Source organism: Erpetoichthys calabaricus, chromosome 4 (genome assembly GCF_900747795.2).
Source record: "Erpetoichthys calabaricus chromosome 4, fErpCal1.3, whole genome shotgun sequence".
Classification (NCBI taxonomy): domain Eukaryota; kingdom Metazoa; phylum Chordata; class Cladistia; order Polypteriformes; family Polypteridae; genus Erpetoichthys; species Erpetoichthys calabaricus.
Window position 1 is genome coordinate 111928169 of NC_041397.2, and position 13200 is coordinate 111941368.

Here is a 13200-nt window from a genome sequence, read left to right on the forward strand (position 1 = left end):
TATTTTACATTGTAGCACTGCGGGAGACATAGCAGTACAGTAATGTACAGTAGGCAGTTTACCGTTACATTCTTTTTTTAGGTAATGTATTAAAGTAATTTTTTAGGTAACGTATTAATGTATTAAGCTGAGTTTGCAATGAAATTAAAGTGCTTTGGGGGCATATTTAGGGTTTAAACTATAAACATAGGCATTTAAAAGGTATTTTTTAACCACATCCAAAAGTTGTGGTTTTTCACAATTTGTGGCTGCCCTAGGAACGTAACCTCTGCGAATTTTGGGGGTGTACTGTATTTACTGCACGTTATCGTGCAGTGTGCCGTTACTAGTAATGACCTATTTTATGATCAAAAAGATCAGCATCAGAGTGGCAAATAATTACTGAAATGTTAATAGAATAGTTTGGGTAACTTGGTTCCTAGGGCACAAAGCCTAATGACGTCCAAATTTTTTTTTTAGTTATGGAAGGAATTAGTACAGTGGATCCTGGTTGTTTCATTTAAATGAATTCAACAAGAAAATAGGGACATAGTTGGAAACTTGTTAAGGATAAATTTTTCACAAATATTAGTAAGTTTTTCTTGACACACAGAACCAAAGGCACATGATATAAATTGTTAGTAGTATGGTAGAGGTACAGACTTTTGTTACATTCAAAATTGTACTTAATGTTATCTTTAAAAAAAATAGGTGAATAGTATTGGCAAACTTTGTTGGGTTGAATGGCTTGCACTGATCAAAATATTTCTAATGTTTTATGATGTAAGATGCATCTCATGGATGCACAGGGATACACATTAGTGATGTAACCTGAGGTCATCAGACACCCTTTCCCTGGTGACCCCGCCAAGGCTGGTCAGACCTGAGCTTCTGTCCCAGCAGCATTCATCCACAGATCCGCCTTCTTGATCCAAAGCCACCTGATGGCATTCTCTGCAGTTTCAGTTGCAAGTCTAATGGCTCATCTCTTTTCTTTCCCAGTTATGTCCAGAATTGTAAATTCTTTGCAGAGTGAACGTCCTCCATGTTTGCCAGCCTCTGCTTCGGTACACATCTATAAGCTCCTGATATCTGACACACTTTCTCTTGTTGGCTTTGTCCACATGCTGTTCCCATGGCAATGTTGTTAACAGTTGTTTGGTGGATTCTTAAACAATAAGCATGTCTGGCCACAGCCATGATGATGTTATTGAGGCTGGGAACTTTAGCATCCTGCCCATGTCCACTTCCATATGCCAGTCCTTGGCAGTATTGAGGAGACTGGCTTTCATTATATCTTGTCAGCTTGCTATTTCTGCAGCTCTCAAGAAGGCGATTTTCTTTGGCTGATGATCTCCCTTGATTTTTAATGGCTGTAGCTATGTTGTCAGCAATTGCCTTTAGGGACCTGATCATGGCGCCAGCGATACTGCCCATCTCAAAGGGCTGAGAAGGTGTTTCAAGAGTCCTCTTCCAGAGCACTGTGGGCACAAAGGTGATTAACTCTTACCCCAGACATGGAGTTTTGCTGGACTGGGTAGGGTCTCCTAGACAGTTTGCATCAACAACCTGATCCGATGGTAGTCTGCTTGCCAGATATTTGCCCATGTGATCTTTCACTGCAGTGCTCCTTCCCATCTCATCCTTGCTCCTTTGTTGTCCCATCCCCATCATCCTGGGGTTTTAAAGACTTGTTAGAAAATAATTTATATATATTATAAATATCAAAAAAAGTACAATATTAATTATTGACAAGTTCTAAAAAGCTTTCATTATTTATCTTAAAGGGGATTAGATTTTTTTTCTAGTTTTAAATATATGACTTCCGCTTCCTATTAAGTTCAGGAGGATTGGTAAGGATTCATCCAAATACGCAAGATAAGTCAACAAACAAGCAGTGCAGGTTTTGAAATCATAATGAGTTTTATCATCACATACTCTTATCCTAGCCAGTGTTAATTCAAACAGTGCATTCAAAGAGGTTAGAAATACGTGTACATCTAACACTGTCTGACCAATGAGCAAATATTTTAATCCCAAATGATCTTAATTTAGGACAATTCTGAAACATACGTCCTAGTGAGGCTAGTGGTTTATTGCATAATTCAAAGTTAGGATCCAGTCCTTGATATATTTTGGATAATTTTAATTTGACAAGAATGCATGATGCATAATTTTATGATAAATTACATTATTCTTTGCAAAACATTATGAAAAATGTATACTGTATTATGTATTCTTATTATATTGAAAAACTGGTCCCATTGCCGTTATTGATTAAGATCATCTAGAGGTGCAGGCTGCTAAATTAGTTAATGAAAGTACCATTGTTCTCTTCATTAAAGGCTCACTACTCATTACTTTCAAGTATAGATAATGATGAAGGTTTAGGAAAACTGGGAGGCTTCTTTTGATGTTTGTTTTGAAAGTTGGGAGGCTTCTCTGATGTTTCTGATTAAATAGAAAATAAATTTGCATGTTTACATTTCATATTTAAGATATTCAGTATACTGTACTGAAGGTCTGTACTGGAGGTCTCTGATTTTTCCAGAAAAGTAATGATTTCCATTAATTAAATACTATATAGGTTAATGGGGAGTATAGTATGTAATTATAGTGCACAGGAGAAGCAGAGTATCACTGTCTTAAAGCATTTCCTACATTGGTTCCTTTTTGTGTGAGTGATGCACAACTGTATTGCTAGTAAAATTATAATACCTATTGGTAGCTGGAGTACATATCAAAACAAATAGAAATATGAGCAACATTTCCTTTTGTTTTTTTCCCTTTGTGTTTTCCCTTTATTCACCTCTAATTTGTATATGTTGTATTACTAAATCATACTTTTTGGTAAAGTTTTGAATTATGTCTTTTTTTATTCCATATTAAGATTGCATATTGAGACATTCACCCATCTCAATTAAGTATAAGAACTATTTTCTTAATGTATTATTTTCTTATTTTCTCTGGTCTCTGCCTATTAAGATGCTGCAGATTCCTACCAAGTTTTCAGACTTGAAGAAGTTCATCTCATGTAAGATTCCAACCTTAAAGCTTCATTTCACAGAAGACCTGGCTGTTAATAAGTTTAAAGTTCAGTAAAAAGATTTCTAGGGAACTTTGTGCCTTGATAAATAAGATGATTTAATGTGATGCTAAAATGGAATTACTGTAGTGTCAGGTTCTATCCCTCTCCTCCAAATTAATAAAGCTGAATGACCAGAGACAGAAAATATCCATAGTTTTGGCCTTAAAGAAAATGTTGACGATGGCAGTGAAGTTCAGTTCTTGAAAATACCTTTATCTGTCATTTTTCCTGAACTAAATGACTGCCCATGAAACTGAATATTGCCTAAGGATACATTCTTCAGCTAGGAACTTCTCTCGTCTTAGGAATCTGATTTTGAAATTTCTGAATTACACTGACCATCATATGGAAAAGTCCCCTAATCTAGCTTTTGAGGGTACCAGATATATTTATATCTCAACTTCAATGCTATTACTGCTCAAGCTTGTAAGGTTGTAAGGTTCCCAATAGCAATGCAAGCTTGGGAAGTTGATCTGCAGCAATTTCTTTTGTATCCTGCCCATCTCAAGTTGCCCCATGGATCAAACATGTGACCTTTAACAATCTGAAACTAGCAGCTGAAATTACTGACAACTTTCATGCCAGCAGAACTTTTCTTCGGTAATAGAGTCAGATAGGTTCTTTTTCTTTGAAGTGGGGACAGAAGTTTGTCTTGTAATGCATATTGTGATGATTGAAAGAGCAACAAGGAACACTAAATCTTGGCACCCTCTAGTATGCTTCAAGGTCACCTACTAGTTCGGGATATTGCAGGAAGCTGCTTGAAAGGATTTGCCACACTTACATATTTGAAGAAATTAATCCCTTTGGTGGGATTTCTGCCTACAGTAATATTTGGAGTGTAGTGGGGTAGGGGGAGTTTGCCTGAAGGAGTTTAGGTATTATACAATGTGTTTTCTCCTTATGGGTTTGGGGAGAGAATTAGTAATGTTTATGTGTCTGCTGGGTTGGTTTAGGGTAGGTAAGTTTGCCCTGTTAAATAATAACTTTCATTAGTTAATTTACTTTTAACTTTTTTGCGCAGCTCTCCATCGAGGTACCAATGCTGTGTCGCTGCAGCCTGCATGCTAAGATTTTGGAAGTGACTTTTGATAAATGTGTCTGGTTCTTTAGTGTATTAGTTAAGTTTGTTCAAAAGAAAACTGCCTTCTACTTTATGTATGTACCAAACCTTACCATTCATCATTCCTTCCTTATCTTCTTATTCAGATTCTGCCATATATAAATCTGGTACTTGAGAAATTTCTTTCCAATAGCATTTCCCTCATTCAACATATCACTATGTACATTTATATCTGTATTGATTCCATTTGATTTGTTCTGTTTTTTTAACCCTTCCACTAAGACTTTTTCCTTTTATTTTACCACTGTCATTCAAATTGCAGGATCCATGCTGTCTACTTAAACCTTCCAGTAAGACTTTTGAATTTTATTCCCTCCACCCCCATTCACATGTTTTTGTTTCACAATCATCAATTAGAGTTATCTAATTCAAAACTGGAACTAGCCTCATAATCTAAACATTGTGCCACTGTGGTCTCAATTTTAATTCTACAGCTTTCTACCCACGCCCTGAAATCACTGTTTAACACATCCCTGCTCACCAATTTTGAGTTTTGTGCTAAACTTATCGTGCTAAACAATTTTTAGCAGTAAAATCCAACTCCATCAGTGATCCTGAGTAAGTCTGGCTGGCTATAAATTGTGCTATTTGTTACTTCATGATAACATTTGCTGAAAATAAATCCTAGCTGTGGAGGAACCATGCCCCCATGTGGTTGATCTTGATTACAAACTGATGATTTCCATTTTCAGATCTGAATAGATCGGATTACATCTTGCCTCAAGAAGGGGCCTGAGTTGCCTCGAAAGCTTGCATATTGTAATCTTTTTAGTTAGCCAATAAAAGGTTTCCTTTTGCTTGGCTTTTCTCTACAGATCTGAATAAAACTTTTTACTGCTTTGAAGGGCTGAGTATGAGATGAATCATACTCGCCCACAGTACTATGTATCCAGTAGGGAAGAATATATGCTCAATTTGTGTAGTATTTATGTGGATATATGTCTCTATTCAGGGTTTGCATTCAGCTCTGTTAACTTTAAATCCTATCAGTAGGACAATACTGTATATTTTGTTGTTTAACAATAAGTAATGAACTGGGTTTCATGTATGCTAGATAGTTTCATACTACTTATTTTCTTTAGGTTTTAAGGTGCATATTTATTAAATATATCACACCCATAAAATATTTCCACAGGCAGTCATTAGTGTTATGTGAAGGTGATGTGACTTGCAGTAAATCTTGTTTTTATTAAAGGAGTACCTTGGAGTTTAAAGACAGGCTGTTGCTCATAAGACAAGTCATAATCTCTGTAAGCAATACAGCTGATAATATGCTTGCTAAGTAAGGGTCACCAAAATGTCACTAGACATGACCTATAGTCAGTTCCATAAGTATTTGGACAGTGACACAATTTTTATAATTTAGGCCTTGTATTCAAAATAAAGTAATCATTGTTTGATTTAAGTGTACATTTTCTGCTGTAATTTAAGGGATTTACCAAAAATATAGTATGGGCCGTTTAGGAATGACAAGACGTTTTTTATACAAAGTCCCCTAGTCTACCTCTCGGAGAGTGTTCTTGTTTTGACAGTAAGTCTTGTTTGGTATGAACTAAGCAGTTTGAAACTGATTTATGGTATGGCTAAGAGAAGGGGTGAGAAGGCAATTTTAAAACTATTGATTGTGCAATGTGTTGATTGGGTATATTAATTCTATTAAAGACCTCCTTTTGTTAAATTAAACTATTGTGGCATATTTCTTCCAGAACAGTGCAACAGCTATGAAATTGCTAACATTAAAATTGCACAGATTTGAATCCATGGCAGCCATGAAAAATAATTCATGATGTTGAACCAACAGACATATTAATAACGTCTTTTATGAATTTGATCCTCAGCTTTTTCTTGAAAGCCCTGAACATTCTCCTGCAGAATTAATTTTATTTTGTGAGAATTTGTTTCTTCCTGGACTTTCTGCTGAAAATGTGGTCATGCTATATTCCCTGTTCTCATCTTCCAAGCAGGGAGAGGCCATTGATTCAATACTTTCAGGGCATTATTTGTTCCCAGAATACAATTACAACTACAATTAATTCAGCCGTAAACATTTTGAACAGGGGAAGGACTTGGAAGATTATTCCAGCTATCACATCGTCTTATTGATGAACTCTGATGTAAATAAAACTGCTTGCTACATGTCTTGAAAAACAATTGCAATCAGAAATTTGCATATTAATCCATCTTAATCAGTCAGGCTTCATTTGCAGTCATTAGACTACTGATAAATTGTACTTCCTCCTGCATGTTTTTGATGTTGCCCCTATCTTGTCTTGTTGCTTTGTTGGCTTTTGATGCAGATTAGGCCTTTAACCACACAGACCGGAATCAAAACTGTTGGATTTCAAGGTCAATAAGACTTGGCAAAGGCTGCACAGTAAAAGGAGGGGATCAAAGCTTGAAGGGCTGTTTGATTTTACATCAACACTCTCAAATACCCCAGAACTTGATTTCATATATTAAAATATACACTCTGTAATCTCCAAAGGGGATCACTAGACTAAAATAACATGTAGAATTTATAACATAGAGCGAGGGGGAACAAGAGTTCCAGAACACAGAGTATTCTCTTCTTTACAGTCTTTACTTATCTCCTATTTTGAACCTCACTCTTTCATAAAAAGTTCTTCTCTCCATTGTTTACATTTCCCATGTCTTACTTTCTCTACCAACAAAGACATCACTACAATACATTTACAGGAAGAAAACCTGTGCTTGAATTAGGCTGGTATGCACCCCCTCAGCAATCATTTAAAAAGTGTCCAGCAACCCCAAAATCAAAATGTTCAATTCATTGCACCACCTATATGTGCAGCCTTCAAACAACATTCCTGTTTGTAATATGATAAAGTATTACTTGATTCAACTGTACTGTTGGCTAAGGCTAGGGCAAAAAAAAAAAAAAAATAATAGCTTGAAAATAGAACTGATGAAAAACACGAAACATAATGCTTGAGCAAACAACATACGCAAATGAAAATCATAAACATAATAATAATAAAATAATACAAACTCCCACTATTCCCATTATTCTTACTGATTTCCCATTTCAATTCAAAAGAATATAGTTTTCTCTAAAATTGTGCTTTGCGGTGACCACCAATAAAATAGAAGTACAGTCACTAGGAAAAGCAAGAACTGATCAACAGCAGGAATGCTTTAGGAATGCAATTGTAGCATATATATAATCTTTAATGGTTCACCCACTACATGGTCATCTCAACCCCCATCTTTCTGCTTCAGACTGGTCATTGTTAATATGAATATACTCCCTCGTTTTAACTTCACAAGTGGAATGCTACCCCTTACACCCTACAATAAGTATTCCTTGGAGTTTAGATCTCTAATTTTTAAATTCATATGGAACAAAAACTGTTCCTCAATTAAGGTTTCTACTCTTAATTTGTGATTGTCTTCTTTCCGGATTTTGAAATGTACCATTGGGCTTTTGCCATGTGCCTGATTGGAGCTGGTTGAGCCCTTCTTTTAATCCCCTTTTTTTAGTTTACCATCAAATTCAATATTGCTTCCCATAAATTTCTCTCATCCCCTTCACAGTACTAAAACTAAAATCTCATGTGACCAACCAAAGACACTGAATCTCTGTATATTGCCTTTGTGACTCATGGTTGAAAAATTGCTTAATTCTTGCCAGCACACCACCATCAACAACAACCCTGCTCCTTGTACAGGTGGTCCTCCCATTTCCTCTTCTTCCTGGGCCTGTTAGGGAATATTGACTCTTACTGACATTTTTAACAATGCCAAGCACTGGACATTCCAGTTCCATACGTCCAAGTTTGGAATTCCATTGTCTTCTTTTTTATTCTACTTAAAATGAAGGCATTTTCTGTATCTTCTGCTCTTCCCCTACATCCATTTCACAATTTTTGTAACTCTCTATCCCCTACCTTGAGGCCAGTACCATCTGTAATTCACTCATCTGTGCAAGGCTTCTTACCACCTTCTACTAATGCCCTGTGTTTGGCAGCAGGACCTTCCTTCAATGCAAACTCCTGGAAATCTGTTTTCACCAGTATATAATATTTTCCAAGAACGCTAGGCAAGCTTATGATTTTAGGATGCCTCCCTCATCTCGGTTTTCTGCACTTCCATTTCTGTCTCAGTACCTTCTTCCAAAGTAACTTTCCTTCCCTTCCCCAGATTTCTGTTTTACTAGACCTCTTGTCTCTCTCTCTCTCTCTTTAGCTTCCATCCAGTGGAGGCTATTTTATGTAGGCACAATAGTACAGTGTATTTCTAGCCTCTCACTGGACTTCTAATGTTGTTCTCTCTTTTACATCTTGGCAAGAATCGTTTTTCAGCCATACTATTTTGGAACTCTCAGTGGCAGTGATCAATGAGCAGGTCATCTGATGCATATTGCAAAATAGTATATCCCTTCTAGGTTTATGTTGGCATCTTTTTAAATTTGCATTTGTTTTTATCTCATTTATTGGCAAATGTTTGTGGGTCAGGTACTGGTGATGTTATTGTTACTATTAATTATTTTCATTGTTTCTTGCTACTGCTTTTTATTTTATGGGAAACTGGCAGAATGTTTTTTTTATTTTGTGTTTATTATTGCTATTAAAATTTCAAATTTAACGAAAACAAAAAAAAACAGGGTTCTGGCCTGATTCTTGTCTTGTCATGTCTGAACTACCAACATTTTGCATTATGTCAGGTGCTCACCAGCCTAGGTGGGAACATGTCCCTCCTCTTTTTAAATCAATACATTGCCTCCCTATAGTGGCATGTATTAAGTGATGCTTGCCTGCAGAGTAGTCAGTGTTACCTAAATATATTGACACACTAGTGAGGCCCTATGCTACTTTTCAACCACTCAAGTCAGCTGATGAACAGCATCTAGTGATGCTAACTCTGCGAGGCATCAAATCTCAATCCAGACTTTTTTTTATGTGAAGCTTATAGCCGGTGGAATAAGCTGAATACTGTACCTCCATTCGAACTTCTGACTCACTCAATGTGTTAACAAAACATCTGAAGACTTTCTTGTTTGGTGAATTTATGTCTAACTGACAGCAGTTAAGTTTTGGTAACCTAGGACTTGTAACTAGCTTGTATTTTGTTCTGAGCTATACACTTGTAATGATCAATTTGTATCCTGTCCTGTAACACTTGTTCCCAAACAGTCCCTCAGACTGACGTTTACTCAGTTATACTGATCTCTTATGTAAGCCACTTTGGATAAAATTGTCTGCTAAGCAAATTAATATAAGATTCAGTAACCCACAGATCACCACACTAGAAAAGAGATATCTTTGCTGATCAGCATTAATAATAATGACAATAGTAACAAATGAAGTATGTAAAGTTCAAATGAGCAGGCCAGAGTAACCAACTCAATACACTGGAAAATGATTGTAAAATGCAGGAGATCCTGCTAGTATAAAGCATGACAATGATAGGCAATGTAAAGAAGTGAAAAGGTTAAATAGATTGTACATACAGTAGCTGAAAACAGAGAAAAAGCCTTTTATTTTCAAGTTAAGAGAAGAGTTATGGAGAAATAGAAAGAAAATGCCTTCATATGGATCTTGATGATGAATTACAGTATCATAATATCTTACAGCAGAAAGTTCATGGTGTACCACTTGGGTTTTATAAAATAAGGTCTTTATTTAATGTGGCAATGACAGTCCTTTAACAGGTGTTAAGAAAGTTGTTGACTTACAAGTTTTTCGTGGTTTTCAGCCTTGTTCATGGTATAGGAATAGGGGAAAAGCAACATCTGGGAATAGGAGTGGATCGAGATGTACAGTTTTATAGTGTGTTTATTCCTCCGAAGGAACTGAGCCACTGCTTTTGTCTCTAGCTCAGATTCAGGAAATGGGCCACAGTGGGTGGAATCACAAGGGTTAGCTGATGCACCTTCAGCTGTAGAGTAAAACAGAGGTCATTATGTTGCTATATAATCAAGGTTGCATAGCCCCAGTTTATAAAGAAAGAAGGTCTATTTTTTAGAACACATTATTCACTGTTCATCAAATCCTTCTTAATACAATACAATACAATACAATTTGCTTTTGTATAGCTCAAAATCACACAAGAAGTGCCGCAATGGGCTTTAACAGGCCCTGCCTCTTGACAGCTCCTCAGCCTTGACTCTCTAAGAAGACAAGGAAAAACTCCCAAAAAAAAAACCCTTGTAGGGGAAAAAATGGAAGAAACCTTGTTTCTAGGTAGGTTGGGCGTGCAGTGGGTGACAAAAAGAAGGGGATCAACACAATAAAATACATAGAACAGAACAAATCCTCAATACAGTATAAAAATAATATTGAATGTTAGTGAATGAATACAGTACCGTTTACTGAAAATTGTGACCTTCCCAATAAATAAGGCATATTATCTTTGACTCCTTTACAGCTCCTTTAGTTTGAAAATAAGTTTTGAACAATGCTGCATTTGTTTTATTCTAATTAATATGCTACTCATAAATATACTGCATGAGTTGAATTCCTTCAAGGCATACATGCTCCTGTTTTCAGGGTTTACATAGGATTCCTTATTGTTTCACATTGTGTCGCTGTTTTCTAATTTGACCCTAGCTGAATACTTGGCCTGTTTCATAATTAATGTATTCTTATTATCTTTATGTAAATTTAAAAATTGGACTACACAAGATTATAAACATGATTATTACATGCATTCATCAAACCAACTTTGTTTCAGTAGATTAAATCTTAAATCTTAGCTTACATCAATGAATACATAATTTAATATGAACTGTATGGTGTAGGAAGCACATGGGATGGATGGACATCCCAGCAAGGAGTTGGGAAGATCCTTTATCCGGATGGAGAGAAAGGCATCCTAGCGACAGAAGGAAGGATGTCGGACATCCCAGCAAATAGAGAAGAAGGTTCCTTATCTGGGCGTCCTGATCTACGTGTAGCACCATCTCTGGCCGGGATAGAAGAGGAGGTCAGGGAAGGACTGTCCGTGGGGGATGTTTATTCCCCTCTTTTGCTAGATGGCAGCTAGACTTGATACTGGCACCCATTCGGGAAGGGAATGCCGGGAATTGTAGTCTGGCAGCGCAGCCCTGCTGGGGTTCATGGGTGCTGCAAGAGGGTGCTGCAGGGAGAGGTACTCCCTGTTATGTGGAACTTCTGTGTCACCTGGAAGTACTTCCAATGGGCAATACCCCTGGCACCTGAAGTACTGCTGGGTCCTTGATAAAAGGGACCGCACTTGCTTGTCTAGGGAGTCTGAGCTGGGAGGAAGGAAAGCAACACTCAACTGGAGGAAAGCAGCGTGGTAGTGAGAGAGAGAGGAAAGAGAGATGACTTGTGGTTTTTTTGCTTGTGTATACAAGGTACAATATTTGTGTATTGAACACCCTGGGACTGTCTTGTGTGTTCATGTTTGTTGTTTGGGGCTCTCTGGTGCCCCCTAGCCTTCACAATGGTAAAACAGTGGAAACGATGAAAATTGTATGCAAAATATTAAATGACTAGCAAAATACCCGCGCTTCGCAGCGGAGAAGTAGTGTGTTAAAGAGGTTATGTAAACATATATATACATAAACATATATACTTATATACATATCTACATATACACATATCTACATATATACATATATATATATATATATATATATATATATATATATATATATATATATATATATATATATATATATTTACATATAGACATCCACATATATATACATATATCAACATATATATACACATACATGTACACACATACATACATACACACATATATATATATATATACACACATACAGACACATATATATATATATACATATAGCAAAATACCCACGCTTTGCAGCGGAGAAGTAGTGTGTTAAAGAGGTTATGTAACCATATATATACATAAACATATATACATATATATACATATCTACATATACACATATCTACATATACATATATATATATATATACATGTACTGCTTTAAAATTTTAAATAATAAACTGAGGGAAATTATACCAATAATTATTTGTTAAGGATCTCTTTGTATACCATGTTGTCAGTTCGCCCCTCCGGTTGTAATATGACCAAGTTGTGCGCTGAGCTTACTCTTGAGCATGCAACGTATACTTGGCCATGTGAAAAGCAAATCAAGAACAGCAAGACCGCGCCAGCTGCGGAGCTCAGCTTGGAGCGAAATGAAGTGAATGAAATGAGGTGAATGGGAGGGGAGATGATCACATGACTCCAACACCCGCCTTAACTCTCCATCCCTCCACAAACACACAAACACAGTCTCTCGGATCCCAACTCTCCTTTATATATATATAGATAAATAGCAAAATACCCGCGCTTCGCAGCGGAGAAGTAGTGTGTTAAAGAGGTTATGAAAAAGAAAAGGAAACATTTTAAAAATAACGTAACATGATTGTCAATGTAATTGAGTTGTCATTGTTATGAGTGTTGCTGTCTTTTATATATATAATATACACACACACACACATATAAACATATATATACATATACAGTGGAACCTCGAGATACGATCACCTCTGTATACGAGAAATTCAAAATACGAGGAAAGTATGAGCGAAAAATTCAGATCTAAATGCGAGCATTGGCTCGCGTAACGAGCCACGAGCCAGGCTGTGGGTATAGCTCTCAGCTTAGCGAGGGGGCGTGGTAGCAGTTGCGAGCCGTGATCTGCGGTGTCTGCGTTTCTCACTTAAGTGCACAGGTGGGAAACTGCCCACATCCATTATTGTTCCTGTGGCTGATGGGCTGCAGCTGCCATGTCCTCCCCGCATATATAGAGAAGCGCGAGCCGGTTAAGGGGGAGAAGAAGTAAAAGAAAAGAGAGGAGAGGAGAGGAGAGAGAACGGAGGTTGCAGCAGGTAGGCAGGAGTAGGAAGTCGGTGCGGGAGAGCAAGCGAGTGCAGGCTCGCGTGTAGCTGAACGGTGAGCTGCACAGGCGAGCCAAACAGCTGAAGCAGGACGGTGTAGAGAAGGTCAGCTGCATTAAGAGTGTCTCGCCTGTTGCAGAGCC

At 37.1% G+C, this 13200-nt stretch overlaps 1 protein-coding gene across 1 annotated transcript in view; it reads right to left on the reverse strand.

Moving 5' to 3' along the window:
• Positions 1 to 13200, reverse strand: part of cpb2 (carboxypeptidase B2 (plasma)) — an 80193-nt gene that overhangs the window by 7635 nt on the left and 59358 nt on the right. Inside the window, exon 9 of the mRNA XM_028799682.2 lies at positions 9886 to 10088. Within this exon, the coding sequence (XP_028655515.1) occupies positions 9886 to 10088 (203 nt within the window). The remainder of the gene's footprint in view (positions 1 to 9885; positions 10089 to 13200) is intronic.